This window comes from Micromys minutus (assembly GCF_963924665.1).
Source record: "Micromys minutus genome assembly, chromosome: 16".
In the NCBI taxonomy this organism is placed as follows: Eukaryota; Metazoa; Chordata; class Mammalia; order Rodentia; family Muridae; genus Micromys; species Micromys minutus.
Window position 1 is genome coordinate 47,265,976 of NC_137985.1, and position 21,591 is coordinate 47,287,566.

Below are 21,591 nucleotides of genomic sequence, written 5' to 3' on the forward strand. Positions count from 1 at the left end.
AAGGCCAAAGTTTGCACACTCACAGTGCCCTTTATCATCTTTTGGGATTAGGACCAAAAGAACCCTTTAGCCTACAAGGGTGGTGATGCCTTCCTGAAATACCAGCACTCAAGGAGCTGAGGCAAAGGATCACCGTGAATTTGAGTGTACCCCAGAAATCATAATGAGTTTCAACCCAGCTTGGGCTACCTGGAAAGACCCTGTTTCCAAAAATATCATTTTAATAGGACTTTATTTCTCAAATTGGTAGTATGGTGCCTTATTGTTTCTGAACCTTAATGCTGTATGACCCTTTAATATAATTTCTCATGCTGTAGTGACTCCCAACCATAAAATTATTTTCATTGCTACTTCATAACTGTAACTTTGCTATTGTTATGAATCATAATACAAATGTCTGATATGCAGGAATCTGATATGTAACCCTTATGAAAGAATTATTTGAAGTCATGACCCACAGGTTGAGAACCACTGCCGTAAAGGTTCTGCAGTTGTAATGTCTGAAACTTTGTATTTCGTGCTGTGGTCTCTGGCATTTGACTGGTCTGGAGAGCTCTGAATATCACGGCCCCCAGGACAGTGCAGCTCACGACCTCTTTGGGTGTTGGTGTTTGTTACTGTTGTTGATGGCTTCCTTGGGTGATTATTGTTCAGGTTTTGGTTTTTCATTTTGCTTTGTTTTATAGCAAAGAAGTAAACGAGGAGGTTGGTCCAAAGGGAGAAAAAGGAAGAAACCTCTTCGAGACAGCAATGCCCCCAAATCCCCCCTTACAGGATATGTTCGATTCATGAATGAGCGTAGAGAACAGCTTCGAGCAAAAAGACCAGAGGTCCCGTTTCCAGAAATCACAAGGATGCTGGGCAATGAGTGGAGCAAACTGCCTCCTGAGGAAAAACAGGTGATGGCTCCTGCTTCTGCTGCTTTTCTTGGTTTTGATTATATCTCAGAAATTACTTGGGGGCTGGGAAGATTTGGGGCCTGGCTCCCTCACTCCTCCTCCAGAGGAGTCAAGTTCATTTCCTAGCACCCATGTCAGGCGGCTGACAGCTGCCTGTGACTTCAACTTCAGTTGATCTGACACCCTCTTCTGTCCTCTGTAGGTACACACATGGACATGATATATATTCACAGACACACACACACACACACACACACACACACACAGATTTTTACCAAAAAAGCAAAGAAGATGGACAGTTGATTCTTACTTGTGTTGAAGTGCCTAGATCATCAGAGGGCTGAGGCAGAAAGAGCTCAAGTTCAAGGCCCATCTAGACTGTAGAATGAATTCAAGGCTAATCCAAGCCACTTAGAGCCTTCAACTAAAGCAAAATACAAAAGGTGGTATCTCAGAGCGGGTCACTTGCCTGCCTTACACAGGTCTGGGTTCTGTCTCTAAGACTGCAAAAGGAAGGTGAAAGGTGTACAAAGCAAGTTGTAGAAACCTGGACTAATAAAGTAAGTTGACCACGACCCACTTAGCTAGTGCCATGTCACGGAGAAGGATTCAGACTGCTGGCTTTGTGTTCTGGGTTGGAGAGCAAAGTCTATGCCTGCAGTCTCAGAACAAGATCACTGTAGCTGTAACTAGCTAAGGAGAGGTAAGACTGATTCATGTGGCCCTGATCCAATGACTGGTATTCATAGGAGAGAAAGACACTGGTGGAGAGGGAATTATAAAGAGGGAGGTAGAGATAGGAATTATGTTTCTGTGAGGCCATACACAGCAGAACCACCAGAAACTCAATGGGGAAGGAAAGGAAGACCGAATAGCAGAGTCTTTGTTGTTCATGTGTCTAGCACAGTGAGTAGAAACTGTCCCAAGACAGTTGTCCTAAGGATTGTGAGCTGAAAGGACTCTGGAATCCACCCCAGCCAAAGCAGCTACATTACTATTTGATATGTACACTGAGTTCACAGAAGAATGTCTTCAAAAGTGGTTCAATAGTAAGAAATTAAGAAATCTATCAAAGTAATGTATTCCATTGAGCTAAATGAAAGTCATGAATAAAAATGAGGGGAAAAATCATTTGCCAAAATTCTTCAATTCACACAAGAATGTTATTTAAGAAAAGGATTTTATTGCTTTACTGATTGTTTTAAGTAGAGTTCTAGCAAATTTAACTACTATAGAAAACAAAGCAAGGACCATCTGATCTGTCTCCTCTAAGACAGAAACTAACCCTGTTGCCACAGTGAAAGGAGAATTCCTTTGTTAGAGAGATTGGAGGGGAATTAAACACAAGCTGCCATGCACAGGGTAAAAGGCCACTGAGGCAGAGGGAGGCTGGTGACCGGGCTGACAGGCTTCGCATTAAAGCCCCTGCTTCCCGGCATCTGAAAGATCTATATTTCTTTTATGCCTTAAACTCTTTTATGACTTGCACTCTTTAAAATGGATTCCAGAAAGACTGAAACCAAATTAAAAAATACTGGCTCGGGAATTAGTCTAATTCAATTTTTTTTTCAAAGAGATGAAATTAATTCTCAATTTGAAGCTCCATGTTTGTGGTGGCAAGCCAATAGAAAGCAGTTTATAACTAGGGGATCATCAGCTGGACAGACCAGGTTATTATTTCCTTTTTTATCTTTAGTGCAAAGTTAATGCATGCACATGGTTTTTTTTTTTTTCTGATAATAGCAAAAAGTAACAGTGGTTCTCTAATGACAGCCACTGTCTGCTGATGAGGACAGGGCTTTGTATGTGTTCGATCAGCTTTTTATTTTGAAGTCATTTCAAATGCACAAAAAGTTACAAACGTAGGAACAATACAAAGAGCATACAGAAATCCTTTAAACAGCTGTTACTAGCACATTTACCTTTTTTTTCTCTGAATCATTTAAAGGTGACTTAGGTATATGCTGGCCCTTTATCCCCAAAAGATTTCTGTATTTCCTAAGAATAAGGATCCCCGTTACATAACTGATAAAGTCATCAGGTTCCCTCTTCCGTGTTAACATAGTGAAGTGCTCTTGCCTGCAGACACTGAGGTGACGTCTCCCTGTACAGCATCCCTTCCTATGGCTTTAGCCTAGTACCAGGCTGTGCTTAGTCAGATGTGCATGTAGTCACATGAGTTTAGTCAGATGTCTGTTCTCCTCAGGACGTTCCCCAGCGAGTCTTTATAACTTATACCTTGGTATTCTTAGAGAATGTGAACCCTCTCCCCAATCCTGACCCTTCCTCCGCCCCCATGTCTCCCTACATGTGTCTCTTGTTTTTACTTTTAAGGAAACAATCTTCATTTTCTGCTTATCTGACATCCCTCATGATTAGACTGATGTGCAGTGCAGTAGAGCGTCACGTGTGCAGGCACACCAAGGCCCTGTGGTTTTTGGTTTAGTTTTGTTCTTTTGAGACAGGGCTTCTCTGTGTCGCTCTCACTGTCCGGAAATTTGCTTTGCACACCAGGCTGGCCTCAAATCAGACCTGCCTGCCTCTGCTGGGCTTAAAGGCTGGCCCTCGGCTTTTTAATCTATACAGGAGTTTTACTCCTCCACCCCTTGAATACTTGTTTGCATTCTGTATTGGTATGATCATAAATAATTCATATCATAAAGTTTATTTATGATATAAATTTCTTTTTTCCAGTGGTTTCTAAATTAGTACTGTAGTTAGTTGCTTAAATTGTCCCAGATTTGGGTATTCCTCATATCTACTGGGTAGAGGACAAGATTTCTGACATAACCTGGGTCTGGTTTGTTCGTTTACAGTATCACCTTGTATACTTTCTTATATCTAATTTTATAAATGAAATGGACACGGCATTAAGCAAAACAGTTCTGGAGATCAATGGACTTGTTTAAATAATTAATAGCACAAAATGACCCAGCACACAGCAAAAGCTCTCCTAAAGTGGTCTCTTCTAGGCCACAGGATGACGTCATGCTCTCCAGCTTTAGTGCTCCACTCTTCTGGCTCTTTAAAGGCCAATGGATGTATGAGATCATTCCCTCAAAGTGAGTTGAAGGTAGAGAAACAGACTAATTCCTTACCCTCCCCTGGGAGCATGTGCCTGCATGGGGTTCAGACCTCTGAAGAACGCCAGTAGCCCTGTGAAATTCTATCTGCAAGGCTAAGGAGATGGCGGGCTATAAGCTTCATGAATGTTTTATGATGGCTCTCAGTAGACCTTACCTTCATTAAACTAGGAAAGATAGTACACAGTTTAGAGTCGGTCACCCATTCATTTGTTCTCTAAATGATGTGTTTATTTTGTCATGTGTGTATGTGTGCAGAGGTCAGGACAACTTTCAGCCACCGCTTCTCCCCTTCAACCATATGGGTTCCAGGGATTGACCCGAACTTGCCAGAATCAAGAGCAAGTACCTTACCTACTGAGCCACCCCACCAGCCGTTGTTTATTTTATAATTGAAAGAATTTTTCTATACCTATCACTATGTTCAGATTCTTTCCTACAACATACTGACTGTATAATTTTTTAATGTTTTAATTGCACTGGTTTCTTTAAAAAGATAATTGATACTTTACCTAACATCTCAGGTTTGGTTTTTTTGTTAGTTTGGTTGGTTGGTTGGTTTGGTTTGTTTTCAAATAATCCCACATTTCCTTCCTAGCGCTACCTTGATGAAGCAGACAGAGATAAGGAGCGTTACATGAAGGAACTGGAGCAGTATCAGAAGACCGAGGCCTACAAGGTCTTCAGTAGGAAAACACAGGACCGTCAGAAAGGCAAATCGCATAGGCAAGGTATCAGAACTAAGTGTAGTCTGTCATATGTGATGGATTGTTGGAAAGCCAGCTGTTACAGTGGCAAACATGAAAGGTGTGTTTCTGTCATCTCTCTATTATCCTGGATTCACTTACAAGTATCACTGTAGAATTTTACCAACATCGTACCATTTGGACATTTTGCTTGGTTTTCCATATCTAAGATTAACAATCTGGTTTATGCACCAAAACTATTATTAGCTACCTACCCTTCGCTGTCTAGTTTCCAAATTAGGCGTTTCTCTGCCTTTAAACAAGTCTGTCACTCCCCAGCCACAGAACCCTCTCCACTTGCACACCTAGGCTAAGACCTTTGGCGTGTGTTTGCTAGCTACCCTCCCACCCTCTTCCCTCAAAGGTGAAAGTGTTGGCTGTTTTCTGTCTAGTTGTGTGGTCTCCAGGTGTGGGTTCCAGTTAACTTAAGTTGACTAACAATTAAATATCAATGAAAATACCATATGTTGTGAAAGTCCACAGCAAGTTTTGAGGTGGGCAAAGTCATATACTTGGTCTTGTTACTGTTTTCTTTTTCAATTTAATGTTTTCTTTATTCTTATATTTTTAGATGCAGCCCGACAGGCCACTCATGATCATGAGGTAATTAGCATTCTTTGTACATATTGTGTGTGTGTGTGTGTGTGTATGTGTGTGTGTGTGTGTGTGTGTGTGTGTGTTGATGCTGTTTGAAATGCTGTTTGTGAATAGTACAGAATTTTTACCTCATAATTCAGACTGAATAAGTTGCTTTGGCTCAAAGGTTCTTAACATATGGTAGACACTTATGTCATGAGTCTGCCTTTGAACTACAGTCCCTAACCCCAATCTGCTCCTGTAGTCTAAGAATTCTATTAGTTTTAAATGCCAAAAATGGTTGGAATTCTGAGTAAGACACAGAAGTGAAAACCATCCAGTGACTGCAGACTGGCCGTAGTTTGTCATCCACAGATGCTGCCACCCCAGAAAAGTCTTACTTAGGAACTCAAGCAGCATTCGGCCACAGGATCCTCAGCTAGCAGGAGCTCACAGCCGATGGCAGCTCCTTTCCTCTTCCCGTCTCACTGGCTTGGGCTTGTTTATCAGCCTCCTCTCTCTGGTTTGCTTCAACCCGTCAGCAGGATTTAAGCCTGCATTCCTGCATGTATCTAATATATACATTAGCCTGTACATTTGGCTATGGTGCTTTTATGTGCTTCAGACATAGATATAGTCTGTTAAATATATGCTTACAAATAAATAATCTGTGGTCATTCCGAGTTTTAAAATGTCAGGGATACACCTTTGCTCAGCAAATCAGATTCAAACTCCGCAGTCAGGGTCCTCCTTAATAAGTCCCAGCTTCCCACTTGAACTGTCTTCCAGGTCCTGCTCTCCTCTGCCTCTTGTCCGTTCTTTTCACAGGATAATCTCCCTTCTGCACACATTGTTCTCTGCATCCTCCTATTTCTGCCTTCAGAGTTGAAGTCCTTCCTCAAGCCCTGTTAGGTTCTGTTTCCACCTTAGCTGTTTTTACTTCTTTGAGCTTACTTTAACCTTTAAAACTACTATACTTCTGTACAGATAGCTCAGCTGGCCTGTCTAGACTCTTCTAAGCAGTTCACATTGTTCACAGTTCTGGATTGTGTACGGTCTCCCTGGGAGAGCAAAGCTGATCCAGTTTCTATCCAGTGCAGTACCACCTGTCATGATGCTCTTGCATGAAGGACGTATTCTAGAAAAACGTATTTTCTATAAGGATCCAGATAAGAAAGCTGTGAGAACTCGAAATGGTTTTCAAGCTAGGAGATAGCTCAGTGGGCGGTGCTTACTGTGCAGGCATGAGGGCGTGAGTCGGATCCCAGCACCTCTCTGTGTACAATAGCACACTCACCATATTAGCACTGGGGAGGTGGAGCCTAGCCTAATTGGCATGTTCCAGTCAAAGAGAGACTCCATCTCAACAAACACAGTTGATGGCTAATTCTCAAGGATCATACCCAAGGCTGACCTCTGATGACCTCTGATGTTCATATGTGCTGAGGTATTTGGAATGTTTCAGCAAACACAAGAGTTAGTAAAAAGAGATGTGTCTTGTAAAATACCTAAAACATCATGGATTCTAAATACATACTCATTTCTTTTATAAGGAATAATTGAGCTCCCTACAAAGAACAGATTTCTAGTCTGTATTAAAATATTAAAGCCTCAGACTCAGTTCAGCTGCCTCATCTTGCCCATGAAGGGGTGACTTGCCTAGGATAAGAGAATTTATTCAAGTTAAGTTAGAGGGAGACTGGAGGGATGGCTCAGTAATAAAAAGCACTGTCCTTAATAGAGGATCTGGGGTTAATTCCCAGCACCTACACGGTAGCTCACAACTGTCTGTAACTCCTGTCCCAGGAGAGCTCTCTTTTGGCCTCTGCAGGCCCCAGACATACGCATGATACATGAAAATACATGCAAGCAAAAGACTCATACACATTAAAATAAATTAAATTAAAAAAAATTAAAAGTTGAGCTGGGCTTGGTGACACATGCCTTTAGTCCCAGGACTCAGGAGACAAAGGCAGCCAAATATATGAGTTTGAAGCCAGCCAGGGCTGCTACACAGAAAAACTCTGTCTCGAAAAAACAAAGACGATTGATAGGTAGAGTAGGCAGGCAGGCAGACAGACAAATAGAAAGTAAAGTAAAAAGTTAGATGTAGAATGGCTAAAACCTAAGTTTCCTGCATCTCAGGTAAGGACTGTGGACAGCATGTGGAGTGAAGTAGATGCTGTTGGAGGGAAACCTGCAGTGTCGGTTCGATGCTAGTAAAGACAGATGCGCCAGTTTCCATATAGGAAAGAAGCTGGGTTTCTTTCTAAATTGACTGAGATTCCCTAAGTCAGTGCTGCCGGACAGAGCAGCTGAGTGCATCCAACAGCTGACAAATGCTCCTGGAAGCCATTCTGCTGAACAGGAGGCTCTGCATTCTGGTTGATGATGATGAGAATGGTCCTCAAGTAAAAGGCACTTGAAAGGTGCATGGCCTATTTCTGTGGCTCTGGTCCTGAAGCTCGCCCTAAATCACAGGCTGAAATAGATTGTGTTCAAAAAGCCCTCTGTTCTGTTCCCCGCCAGTCGGTGTACAGGATGGAAATCCAAAGTGAGCAGTACTCCTGCCATCTAAGATCAAAATCCGGCCCACTAGACAGGGAGCCAGTGAGCTTTGCTCTCTGGAAAGTGTCTTCATCACATGAGTAAAACAATAATTTTGTTTCTCCTTTAATTTATGAAAAAATGACAAAATGACACTCCAGCTGAACAAATTAGCCCCTTTCAATGAGGAGTAATGGAATTCTCATGATTTTAATCCCTTGAGCAATCCTTAGAGCGTTTAAGTATCTCCCAGCCCCCAGGAGGAGCCTCTCTGTGCCAAGTAATGTACTCAGTAATGGAAGAGTGCTGGTGGTTTTCATTACCACTCTTCCTTTAAGCAGAAATTCTCCATTGCATTCAGAGACTGAACAGTTTCATTTAATTGCTTTAATGTTTCTTATTTTGTTCTCTAAGAATCTGTACCAAGGGGCAGTCTATATTGCACCTGGCTGTCGCTAGCCTCTGCCCTTACATAATAAGTTGGGTTTGGACTGTTCTGGCAAAGAACAGAATGGAATTACCATTCTGAGAAGAGTCAAAACCTTGAAAAAGGCCCTTTGTGCCAGGGTAATGGGAGGCAACTAACCCCTTATCATTCTGAATGGGAAATACGGGGCCGTGGCTAGGTCACTGTGCAGCTGAGTAGGAAATTGAACAAGGCAAGATTGCTGAAGTTACAAGGCTCAGTCCCAAGTCACTTGTAGATTTAGGATTGGACCTAGTGTGTGCTGTGCATGCTAGGATTGTGTGGCCTGGCTTTTCCTGTCACAGCTAGGTAATAAAGTTCAAGCATATAGTCAGCCTGCATCTATAGACAGCTTCTAGAAAAGCAGTTAAGACCCCTGTCAGAACCAGTCTCTCCTGCCCACACATTAATTAGTTCTCATTGAAATTCACTAAGTGCTGTTTTGAGGAAGAGGTGTGCATGTCAAAATGGGAAGCTTTACTGCTGTTTTTGGGGGGATTGTTTTTTGGGTTTTTTTTTGTTTTGTTTTGTTTTGTTTTGTTTTTTTGTTCTAGAAAAAGTGCTTTCATTAGGAAAACAAAAAATGTGGTAAAAATTAGGTTTTCTGAAATTAACTGTTTCTCGGGTGAACATAATTTTTCAGATTGCCACCTGTTTTTTAGAGAGAAGATCTCACAAGCATTGGATTCCCATCTCAGTAGGCAGTTCCTGCAGCCAGTCCCTTCCTAGGCAAACACCAGTGACAGACTTCTGACTGTGGTTCCCTCACAGCTGAACTGTTCACTGGGCATGAAGCCAGTTGTTGTTGTTGTTGAAAGATAAAAGTTAGTGGTAACAAGTAGAAACCTTTTTTTCTTTTGCGTGGGGGTGGGAAGGTTTCACTCTGTATCCCTGGCTGATCTGAAACTCAGAGAGATGTCAGAACCACCATGCCTGGCAAAAGGACACATCTTTATCCTTTACCTTATCCATTTTATCTCTTATCTTAAGTGTTTCTATAGGAGTGGATCCCTGGCGCTTTCTTTACTGCTTTCCTGTTGAGGTTGTGGAATCTTCAGATTCCACACAGTTCTCACTTTCCACTCTTCTCTATTTCTGCAAGACTGTGAACACAAACACCTTCGACTTCAGACTTATTACAGAAACGGGAGCCTAAGAAAGTTAAAATACTGGCTCTGCTCTTAGGGCTCAAGGTTGGAAGTGTTTTAATGTAGTCTTTTGATACTTTTTATCTTCATGGTTCATGGGTGGATTAATTGGGGCTTTGCTATTTTCAGCCTCACATAATTCTTAGATTTTTTTTTTTTTTTTTAATTTGTAGAACCTGGCTATTCTAGCTGCTTGGGTCTGTTTTCCCTGTGTCTGAAGAAAAGTCTTCAGGAGCCCCAAAGATAAACTGCCCCTTGTAAACAGAGAGCAGTAGCAGCGGAATGCCACTGTGATTGCTCACTGGCAGGCAGGCAGGCCTCTGCTTCTGAGTCTCCACTCAGCAAATCTAGATTGCATGTTCCTATTTCAGACCATGCTGCAATGGGAAAGCAATAGGAACGTGAAATACCCCTTTTTAATTCCTAACCCAGCCACACTCACAGCTCTTCACTATTGACTATTCAAAGCTCAGGGCTAAGAAAAGGCTTCTGTTGTCTTCATTAGTGAAATTCATGTGGGTTTGTTTTAAAGCCCTTCACTACCCAGCAGCCATACACCTAAGAGATCCAATACTGACTGTTTCAGCTCTGTGTCGTTCCATTCAAACCAGGTGAATGCGTTTCTCTCCCAGGCTCTCCTGGTCTGATTCCTGCACACCAGCTATTTCTCTAAGGAAGACATGGTCCTTGTGTCTTGAGCACTAGTATTTAATTTATCTTCTAAAAATTAATTCTTGTTCTTGATTCACAGAAAGAAGCGGAGGTAAAGGAACGCTCTGTTTTTGACATCCCTATATTTACCGAAGAATTCCTGAACCACAGCAAAGGTGATTGCTGCAGTAATTTGTGTGTTCTCATATGTGTTTCTTGGGTCTTTCATTGCTCAGAAGCACAGGCTCATAGCCCTCCGTAGGCCTGGAGAGGACTCTGCTGCAAAGAATGGCTGCTGTTTCACCATGTGACCAGTAAAAGAAAACAAGAGCAGCGCAGCCAAAGTTTCTTTGCTCTCTGGGTCAAAAGAAATATAAATCACTAATGCTTTGGCTTTTTGATGGTAGCCTAGAACCCTCTGTTCAAATGAAAGTTTACGTGGGAGTCCAGAATACAAGGAAACTGCAGAGTCCGGAGGCCTGAAGGGATGTTTTAGTGGTTAAGAGCACTAGCACCTCTTCCGGAGGCTGCGGGTTCCGTTCCCATATGGAAATGTGTAATTCCGGTCCCACAGAATCTAATGCACTTACCCAGGTCTCTGTGGGCCCCAGGCACATATGTGGTACATACGTACAGGCAAGATACCCATACACATAAAAATAAATAAATATTGTTTAAGAACAAAAGAAAAAGAAAAGAAATTACAAATTGATCTCACTGCAGGACAGATAGGGAACCACAGCCATGCTTAGCCAGTCCTCCTGGATACCCCTGCGTGGCCCTTCAGGCGTCTCACTGCAGGATTTTAAAAAGCAAAATCTAACCGAATGGTGGGAATTACCACTGTTGGTTGCAGTCGTGTGTATAGAATGTGTAGCTTTAAGAATTAAAATCGCTCTGGGGAGCCACATATGGTTGTTGAAGTTGCTTCTGGAGGGTCATAAAGAGACTTGGGAGATGAGGGGGTAGCTGATGAGAGACAGCTTAGCAGAACTTCCGGGAGTTTCTGGGACTCATCAGATGCTCCTCCTCCTACCACACGCTCTGGGGGTGGCATGTGTCCTCAGCTCGTGAGGCAGAGCTCCGCCAGCTTCGTAAATCCAACATGGAGTTTGAAGAAAGGAACGCAGCCCTGCAGAAGCACGTGGAGAGCATGCGCACAGCAGTGGAGAAGCTGGAGGTTGATGTGATCCAGGAGCGGAGCCGAAACACTGCCCTTCAGCAGCACCTGGAAACCCTGCGGCAGATGTTGACCAGCAGCTTTGCCAGCATGCCCTTGCCTGGTAATGTAGTGGGGAGGGCGGGGATGGGGCGCTGTTTACATTAGTGTCAGTGTGGAGAAACAGCAGTGTCTCCCGGGAGGAAAAGAGAAGGCGAAAAAGTCCTGTCAAGATTTTCAGTGTGGTCTGGGTAGAGCATGGTAGTTCATGCCTTTCATCCCAGCATTCAGGAAGCAGAGGCAGGAAGGTAGCTGTGAGTTCGAGACCATCTTGGTCTACCCAGAGAACTCCCTGACAGCCTGAGCTACATAGACGCAGGTGGATCCTATGAGTTTCCACACTGGCCTGATTTAGTTCCAAGATACCCAGGGCTACATAGTGAGACCCTGTCTCAAAGAAAAGATTCTCAGTGAGACGCATTATAAATTTTTCATATTTATTAAACTCATCCAAACTTTCAGATTCACTGATCCCTTAACCATCTGTCCACTTCTGCTTTTGATATAATCCTTACCGTTAAACCTAATTTGATACTCAGAACCACGTGGGTGGTCAGGTGACAAAGCCTTTCTTCTAAATTGTCTGATTTGTATTTATTAATGCTTTAGCGGGAAGGAAAACAACACTAGCCTTTCTTACAATCAGAGCAAGACTCTGGCAATCACAAAGCTTTTGCTATACAGCCCCTCATGCAAACTGTTATATTCCTGTCTGTCTAGAGCAGTGGCTCTCCATCTTCCTAATGCTGCAGCCCTTTGATACAGCTCCTCACGCTGTGATGACCCACAGCCATAAAATTACCTACTTCATAACTGTAATTTTGCTACTGGCATGAAATATAATGTAAATATCAGTGGTGTCTGATGGACTTGGGTGACTCCATGAGAGGGTCACTGAGTCCCTCCCCCCACAGGCCGAGAGCTGCTGGTTTGGCATGTGCATTAGTTACTTGTTGTCACTGTAATAAAACCTCATGACCAAAGGAGACTTAGACAAACAAGACTTTACTTCGGTTTATGGCTATGGAGGGTTCATCATGGTGGGAAGTGGAGCCAGGCCAGGTGGCCAGAGCGGGAAAGCCAATCACGTCTACAACCAAAACACCAGGCAGGGAGCCAACTGACATGGGACAAAGATACCGACTCAGGAGGCCTCCCCCGTATGGCCTCCCACAACTGTGCTGGGAACCAGGGGCCAAAGACTGATACGTGAGCCTGTGGGGCCGCTTCTCACCCAAACCATCACAGAATGTAAAGATTAGCTTCCGGTCTTCCGGGTCTGAAATTGTCTCCTAAGAGACTAAAACCTGTCTGTGGAGCAAACTACACTGGTGTCATGATTTCTTATTTGCATGGGTTTGCTAAATGTCATGTAGCTGGACTGCATGGGAAAGTGCTCTTACGGTGTCTTCTCACCTCAGGAAGTGGAGAAGTACCAACGGTGGACACCATTGACTCCTACATGAACAGACTGCACAGTCTAATTTTAGCTAATCCCCAAGACAACGAAAGCTTCATAGCTACAGTCCGAGAGGTGGTGAACAGGCTGGATCGCTAAGCACTGGTGAGTGCTCACCCATAGGACACTTAGTGCCAGCCCTTCAGCATCAACTGCTAACACCTGGAACTGCACTGAGTAACGGAGGTGGAGGCTTGACTTAGAGTTCTGCTGTGTAATTGCTAGAAGTCTTTCTCTGTGATATTAAGAACAGACTTGAGGTGGTTCCTTAGACATGTGTCAGCCTTGTTTAATGGAAGCAACATGATCTTTGTTGTCAGAACTCAGTTCTAGTTTTGCCCCTTATTGGTTTCCAAAGAGTCTTGAAGACTCTGGGAAAGTTTAATGGAAATCACTAAAAAAAATCGTTCTCAAAACAAAAGAAATAGCATTCACCTGTTAGTCTGTCTCTTCCCTGATGAGTAGGTCTAATTTATAAATAGGTAGCAGGAACTTGTATGTTTAATCCTATATAAATAAGAAGTGTGTTTATTCGCCATCTGACAGCAGTGTGGCTGTTGTATGTTAAATGCTGATGTAAACTAAGCTTCAGTGAAGCGATTCATGTCTTAATTATAAAAAGTTTAAAAAAAAAAAAAAGCCAGTCACAGTAGCACATACCCTTTTGAGGCTGAGGCAAGAGGATTGTGAGTTCAAGGCCAGCATGGACTAGCACCAGTAAGACTGTCTGAAAAGCAAAAAAAAAGGGTATGGAGAGGTAGCTCAGCTGTTAAGTGTTCTGAGGTTTCATCCCAGAACCCACATAAAAGCCAGCTGTGGCGATGTGCCTTTAATTCCCTCACTGAGGAGGAGGAAGAGACAGTGGCTCCTGGACCTTGCTGGCCAGTCAGCTTAACCTAATTGGTGAGTTCCAAGCCAATGAAAGACCTTTCTCAAAAAAAAGAATGTAGATGGCTCTTGAGAAATGACAGCCTTGGATGTGAGTCCACACAAACACTCACCCACATATCGTAAAACAAAGAGTAAAGCTGAGCCTGTAATCCTAGCACTTACAAGATCAAGGCAGGAGAGTCACACAGGTTCAAGGTGAACCTGATCTACATAGTGAACTCCAAGACCCAGGATGATCTCTGTGAGTTCAAGGCCAGCCTGGTCTAGGTAGTGAGTTCCAGAACTGTCTAGGACTATATAGAGAAAACCGGTCTTTAAAAAAAAATTAAGGGAGACTGAGGAGATGACTCACCAGTTAAGAGCACTTGCTGTTTGTCCAGAGGACCCAAGTTCAATTCCCAGCAACCACACATATCAGCTCAAAACTGCCTGTAACTCCAGCTCCAAGAGATCTCATACCCTCCTCTAGCTTCTGTGGACACCGGCCCTCACATGTACATCACACATACATGAATGAATGAATGAATGAATGAATGAATGAATGAATGAATGAAAGGCAACACATGAGTAGCAACAGGTGTTACATTCTTTGAGAGGAGGTGAGCAGAAAGTACATTTCCAAAAAGGAACTGCCCACAGAGACTTTCTTGTACTAATGGCTAATCATCAGATATCATTTCTTTTTAAGACAGTCTCACTGTTTAGCCCTGGCCACCTTCAAATTCAGAGATCCTCCTGCCTCTCCTTCCCAAACACTGGGGTTAAAAGTGTCTTGTACTGCCACGTCTAGCCAGACAACATTCTTAAATGAAAGCAGGGATGGGTCACTGTAACTCCTAGAGATACGGTGACAAGCAGCCCTAGAGTCTGATGATTAAGTTGTTTCTTATCTACAGACACCGACTCTGGGTGGAAATCTTGGAGTTGGACATTAGTGATAAAGCCATGTGTTAAACACAGGTGGGGGGCTGGAGAGATGGCTCAGTGGTTAAGGGCACTGGCTTCTCTTCAGAAGATCCAGGTTCAAGCCCAGCTCCACATGCACCTCACAACTGTCTGAGATCCTCCAGGGATCCTCCATCCTCACACAGACACACATGCAGGCAAAACAGCAGTGCCCTAGAAACAAAACAAACAAACCAAACACACTCACAAATGAGTAGCAGAATACTCTTAAGGAGTAGTGTGTTTGAATCTCTGCCCTCCAGGTACAGGAGCACCCTTATCCATACAGCCTGGGCTCTGCCTTGGTTTAGAGTTTGAACAACACGTGTGAAAACACGTAAGGCCCATATCTCTCTATCTAATGAGGCAGCATTTGCTAGCAGAGAAACAGACAATATAGTCCTTCCCGTCTTGGTTGAGCCTTTGGATGGTGACCATACAAGATTGTTCATTATTCTTTAGTTTGGGCCGCGCTTAAATGAGAACAAGATTATCGTCCTTGTAGCAAGCAGCCAGATGGGATGGACTGTACTTCTAAGAGCCGGCTGGCCTCCCTGGAGACCGGAGACCAGCATCAGTGCTGCCACTTATGAAGGGAACAGCTTGTAAATCTAGGCCTGGGATTCTCAGGAGCGCATCTTCCTTCTCATACAGTGTTTTCAATTAGCACTCGTGTAGACTTAAAAAGAGAGAGCTGGGAGACGCAGCATGGAAGACTGTGAGAGAAATCAGTAATTGATAACATGGAGTCTTCTCACCTAAGGAGAGGGCAATGAATTCGAGTATGCAGCCAAAAGTGGCTTTTCTCTTTGAGCAGATGCCAGTAAGACTCTCCTAAAGCTGTCTACCATAAGGCCATAGACTGTAGTGGCTGCTCTCTGAAGAATCTTTGAAAAACCTAGGCCATTACCAGTCTCCTTGATTTTAACCAAAAGTATTTTGTCCTTGGAATAAAAATGTCTGAAGCTGTTCTATTACCACAGATCTTACAATTTCCAGTGCAAACATAACCAAGCCCCCACCCCAGTTGTCAAATGGAACAATTAGAAAGACTGTGATTAATACTAGCTTGGTCTCATTATACAAATCTGTATAGACAGACAGCCAGGCCTTGTGGTACAATTAATTACTCTGACACCTGCTTGGCAAAGGCTTCACTCTATTGTCAGGAGCCAGTGACTAAAGTGAAGCTCATAGGCCACAAGTTTACAAGTTTTAGGGGAGCATATCAGAGCTGGAAAAGACCTTTAGAAATCTAACTGCGTGTGTGTGTGTGTGTGTGTGTGTGTGTGTGTGTGTGTGTGTGTGTTGAAGATGCCCATGTAGATGATTTCAGATGCCAGGACTAAACATGATTGTGTAAGCTGTCATTCAGGGGCTTCTGAACCATAGCCCTAAATGAAAGGATGGTGGTAAAGCTAAGGTACCCAAAACTTACGACAAAGCATCAGGGAAATAGTGATTATGATCTTAGTGAGTTTGGGTCAGCCATTTTAAAATTTATTTTTATAGATATACGATAGAAGAATTACCCTAGCTGCCATTTTTCTTGTGGCTAATTAGCATCTAGAGTCACGAAAGAAAGTAAAAGGGTGTTTCTGTAGAGATGTGATCACCTGTGACTGTCGGAGTCCATGCATTTGCCCAGTTTCTATTCTTACTACATTTTATTCATTGTCTCTGCCTGTCTTTGTCTGTGCACATGGACATGCCACAACGTGGGTATGGAAACCACAAAACAACTTCTGGGAGTTGGCTCTCTTCTTCTGCTCTTGAGTCTCAGAGAATGAACTCAGGCATGGCAGGCAGCTTCTTTACCCACTGAGCCATCTTGCAGGTCTGATGACTGTTTTTAATCAGTAAGAAAATGAATTGATAGCATATGTAAACACATTCCTGATCAAGCAAATAGCCTCAGTTTTATCCTTAAGGAAAACTGGCTTTGATTGGCCGTACATCCTGTGGACTGAAGTGAGTCGCTAACTTCCCTCATCAGATTGCTCTGATCATTGCTTTCTGATGAGCAACCACTGATTTCTCAGCTTTCTTGAGTCCAGGACTAGAGCAGGACCATATTTCTCATTGCAGTGTCTGTAGCATCTCACTACTGCCTGTCTGCGGCTTTATAAGGTCTTTATTTCATATTCTTCCCTGTTAGAACCCTCTCAAAAGTCAAACAAAGCATTTTTAAACCCATAACCCTAATTTCTTCTGATTGGCAGTTACCTTTTTGGTGTTTGTTTGGTTTTTTGTTTTTCTTTCTCTATTCTACAGATCTTAGTGCCCCAAGATGTAGTGTGTGCACTTGTGCAGAATGAGAAGCCGCCCATGGACATTTGAACTGAGATAGGGCAGAGGACTACAGATCCGAATTGTCAGTACGAAAAGACTTTCATCCCGGAAGCTGTGTGAAAGAGCAGCAAAGACGGATGTGTGAGCTCTCTGTAGGAACGCCCTGTGGGAAGCTCTCAACGTGTACAGCCCCTCGCTCTCCCAAGTCTTCCTGGAGCCCTCTCATTTCCATGTCTGCTGAAGTGCATCTGCATACACTCTTCTGACAACAGCGACCCAGAGACTGACATCTTCCTTCTCTCCACAGCAGAAAGGAAGATTTCTCATTGTTACAATCCCACTCCAGCTTTCTCACCCAGATGTCACTTTTTTAAATGCCTCTGGGGGACTGCTTTCCTTCACTCCCACCAAGCTACACATCTCCATTTTCTGACCTCTGGGTTTTGTTGCTCAGCGGGGCTTTGAAGGAGAATTCTCATTGGATGGGCCCAATCTTCTCCATCACTGCCCTGCTGTGACTCCAAAGAAGGGAGCCTCTTGTTGACTGTGCCCTGTGGAGCCGGGCTGTGTTTCCTGCCCTATGTGGTGCTCAGTGGGTGCCAGCCCCTCAGCAGGCTCTGTGATTGCTGCCCTGAAGGACAATGCTCCCTCCTTCCTTCCTGGCCCTGCCTGCTGATCTCTGAGCTTTACTCCTGCTCAGACATGGAGTCCCAGCCACCACAAGACTCTTCAGTCCCCATCTGTTGGCAGTGTCTTGTGGAGCACTTTTGCTCGGGAAAAGGTCATTGGTAAAGAGGGAGGAGGAAAGCAGCCTGACATCTGACTAAGTGAAAACTGAGTTACATGGCCTTCAGTGCACAGACCCATGCATTAAGATGGTGGGAACTTCTTTGGAGGAAGTCTCTTGAGTTCACACACAAAGGCACAGTGGAATCCACTTGTTTTTTGCTTTCCTCTGTAGCCATTAACTGCCGAATCTGTGGAATCTATGTGGAAAAGGCAGCTTCCTTCCCTCCCTCTCCTTACTAAGGAATTTTGTTGTTCTCTAGTCACAAAATCAAGCAGGTTCTGTTTCTCTCCTCAGGGTTGGTTTTCGGGTTTTGGGTTGGGTTTGGGGTTTTAGGTTGGTTTTGGTTTGGTTGTATGTAGATTTGGGGTTTGATTTGGTTTTTTATTTTTCTTTCATGCTCTAGAGCACAAGGATAGAGGTGGCAGCTGAGATCTTTGGAACCAAAGCAGAGGGTGCTGAGCCCATTATCTAGGCACTAGGCCACCAAAGGCAGGGGGTGAAGTGTGTCCCCCGTGCTGAGGCCGCACCACCCTGTCTCCGCACTGCGGTCTCTCCTGTGTGCTTTATTAGATAGTCCAAAGGGAGCAGCAGTAGTAACAAGAGCTCTGTGGGCACATTGAAATTCATGCACTGAAGCCCACACACACCCACTTAGAAAAAGACCCCTTGTCACTGCTGCACAGCCAGCCAGCTCTGTCCCTGCTCCCTGCCCTCATCGGCTGTTTCTGCTTCTTAGATCGCTTGCCTGCTAAGCCCGTGTTAGAACTCACTGTCTGTGGCAGAAGGACACCCAAGCCGGTTCTGGGAGTTTGTCTGTCTTCAGCCAGATGCTTCCTTTCCTCTCTTCCTTCTTCCTCATATTGCCGTTTCTGTACGCAATTCCGCACCGTTTCCATAGCACTGATCTCAACGGGCAGATAAAGCTACGGCTTGGTCCAAAGATCATCATTCTCTCCTTCACAGATGTGACACCTCATCTCGTCCTAACACATTCGCATAGCCAGAATTCAGAAGTAGAGCAAGAGAATCTGCAGGATGGAGTCCTTGTCACAGCAATGGCTTTCTTTGAAACACTGTCTCTCCCAACAGCTCGACACTTGCCTCAAGTGGCTGGGGTTCAGTCAAGTTGTGTTGAGCTTGGTCTGTTCCACCTTGTCTCACCCCATGCTCAACACAGGAGGAGATCAGGGTGCAGGCTGGCCCAAGGGTTTATTCCCCGGAAGGTTATTGCTAATCCTGCATCTACGCGCTCTCCTGGAGAAGGAGGCAGTTACCAGTTCAGTGTTACACATTCCATTCTGGCTTTCTATTAAAACACAGGAGCAGCTGAGGACGGGAGATGAGGGGCTTTGTTTCTGACAAGTTTTAGGAAAAGAAATACTGTGTACATGTGTTTGGGACTGTTGAATTGCCAGGTTTCTATACAAGCATTTTGTAATTAAACTTTTGGATTTTCTTTAAGAAGTTGATGTGCTTGCTTGACATTTGTCTCATTAAAACTTCTCTGTGTTGAATCCATGTGACCCGTTTTGCTTTTGTAATGAGAAAGGTCTGCTTCTGCTTTTTTTCCTCTGAAAGTCTTCGTCAGCTCTCCATTAATCAAGTCTGCCAGGCTTTGGGAGCATTCACACGTTCATTTTCCTAACTACTGACTCACGACGCCTTTACCTGTTGACCGCAACTCGGCCAGCGTTCCCTAGAGCAGTACTGTGCGTTATACTTCATGAGGCAGTCCTTATTCTGGAAGCAACTTGAATGTTTCTAGGCTGGTGACTCTGAGGTCCCTTGCCAGTTGCACTTTTGACAGAGAAGTGTTGTGCTTAAATTGCCTTTAAAAAATAACCACACTTACCAATCAAAATATTTTCAAAGGCTTTGAAATCTTTAGGGTGAGGCAGCTTTGGCTTTCAGAGCCCTCTCTCCTCCTGGAGGACAGATGTGTGGCACTGAACAAGTCTTGCATTGTGTCACCTCAGGCCTCCTCTTCTGACATCACAGGTGCCTTTACTTTCTTATCATATGGTTAGAAGACTAGAAATTGGTAAAAAGAAACCACTAGACCTTGAAAAGTGCCAAGAATCATGGTATCAGGGGTAGGGCTGGGTTTGAGTACATTTAACAAAAACCCAAATCAACCATGTCTTAAATTAGAAGTGTGTCTTTCTCATAAAACAGTATGCCAAAACAAAACAAAAAAAAAAAAAACTGTCCAAGACTGACAGAGGTTTCTGTACCACAATGTAGCACATCTTTCAAGGTCACCTTGCGTTCCAACAGAGCTGCTTGGCCATCGGCCATCCCTTTGAAATTCCTGGCAGCGTGAAGAGGAGGCAAGGACAAATGGACAAGCCTGATTTCCCAGTCTTCCCTGGAAATCACTCTCGGCACTTGCAGCCACATCGCCGTAGTGGGCTGTAAATGAATCCTAGAAGCACCATCGCCGTGTGGACTTTACTGCTGGATTACAGAAGTTTTAGTAGGAGAGAGAAACGATCATAGAGTGGGCAGCAGAAATGTTCCTATATATATGAAGGCCACATTGTTTCCCCTTTGCTGCTTCACCATTTAAAAATGACCTCATAGTTCTTAGAACTTTATTTTCCCAAACAGCTGGGAAACAAACCGATTTCGGTGTGAGTTGGCACTTCCGGTTCGCACCTAACCTCCCCCCTCCCCCCAGCAGCTGGTAGCCAGGTTTGGTAAAAGTCAACAGAAGCAGGTGGTAATGCCTGTCCAGATCGGGTGCTCTTACCCTAACGGCTCTTCAGTCATAAACACCAGGATGAGTGAGCGCTCCCTGAGGGTGGGGCTGTTGAAGTATTGTTTGGTAGAAAAGCTATAACTGTTTCCTGGTTTGTGAAATAGTTTCCTGCCTCACAACCAGGACTTCCAAGTCAAGGGCAAGTCTTTGAGTTGTTTTATCCTTGTCACAAAGGTAATATATCCTTGCATTCAGATATATACTTTAAAATTCCTACAGACAGAAGCATTAAGTCGCACGCCAGCTCATGAAGCCGGTTGAGGGTCAGAAGTCTCTGAACTTGCTGTCTGCCCACTCGGGTAGAAACTGTCTGATGGGAGTATGTACTTCAGGGAGACTCTGGCCAGAAACAGGAATGTGAGTTCCTAAGAGGAACCTGGGGACACAGGGATGGCAGTGGAAAATGAAGAGCAGGCAGTGCACGTTGCCGGAAGGATTTTTTTGTGAGTAATCCAGTGCTGGGTCAGTGGGAAGCTGTGAAACAGAGAGGGGTGTTCTCCATGCTCCCCAATACTTAAGAGCTTCTCCATGTCACTTTAGGTTATTGAGTGGAGCTACAGAAGCATTTATAAGATCTATTTCTAGGGTTTGGAGAGCTGGCTCCTCGGTTAAAAGCACTCACTAGCTGCTCTTCCACAAGGGGTGAGAGTCCCAGAGCCCGCACACTAAACTCGACCTGACACCCTCTTCTGCCCTCCTCACAGGCATGCAGGTAGTGCACATACATGTGGGCAAAACACCTGTATACTTAATCAAAATTGATAAAGATTCCTGGGGCTCAACAGAAATGAACTGAAATAGCTCTGGAATGGAGCAGCTTAAATTAAGCTTCAAATGAGGAAATAACTATGTGTGTGTGTGAGAGAGAGTTTGAGTGTGTGTGTGAGAGAGAGAGACAGAGTTTTAGTGTGTGTGTGAGAGAGAGAGTGTGTGTGTGTAGGCCAGAGGTCAAGTGCAGGGTCTTCCTCTGCTACATTATACATTATTATTATTTTGAAAAAAAGGACCTATTTTTCCTAAGCCCAGAACTCACTAGTTAGTTGTACTGGATTTGATTACATTCAACAGAAATCCAAGTAAACAGTGACTTAAAGAAATGTGTCTCTCTAAGCCAGACC

The 21,591-nt window shown here is 43.9% G+C and overlaps 1 protein-coding gene across 1 annotated transcript in view; it reads left to right on the top strand.

The window, feature by feature from the left end:
• Positions 1–17,998, top strand: part of HMG20A (high mobility group 20A) — a 64,579-nt gene extending 46,581 nt beyond the window's left edge. Inside the window, exons 4-10 of the mRNA XM_080929874.1 lie at positions 687–899; positions 4,581–4,713; positions 5,300–5,331; positions 10,217–10,292; positions 11,184–11,399; positions 12,757–12,899; positions 16,905–17,998. Of these exons, the coding sequence (XP_080786000.1) occupies positions 687–899; positions 4,581–4,713; positions 5,300–5,331; positions 10,217–10,292; positions 11,184–11,399; positions 12,757–12,893 (807 nt within the window). The 3' untranslated portion in view covers positions 12,894–12,899; positions 16,905–17,998. The remainder of the gene's footprint in view (positions 1–686; positions 900–4,580; positions 4,714–5,299; positions 5,332–10,216; positions 10,293–11,183; positions 11,400–12,756; positions 12,900–16,904) is intronic.
• Positions 17,999–21,591: the final 3,593 nt, after the last annotated feature.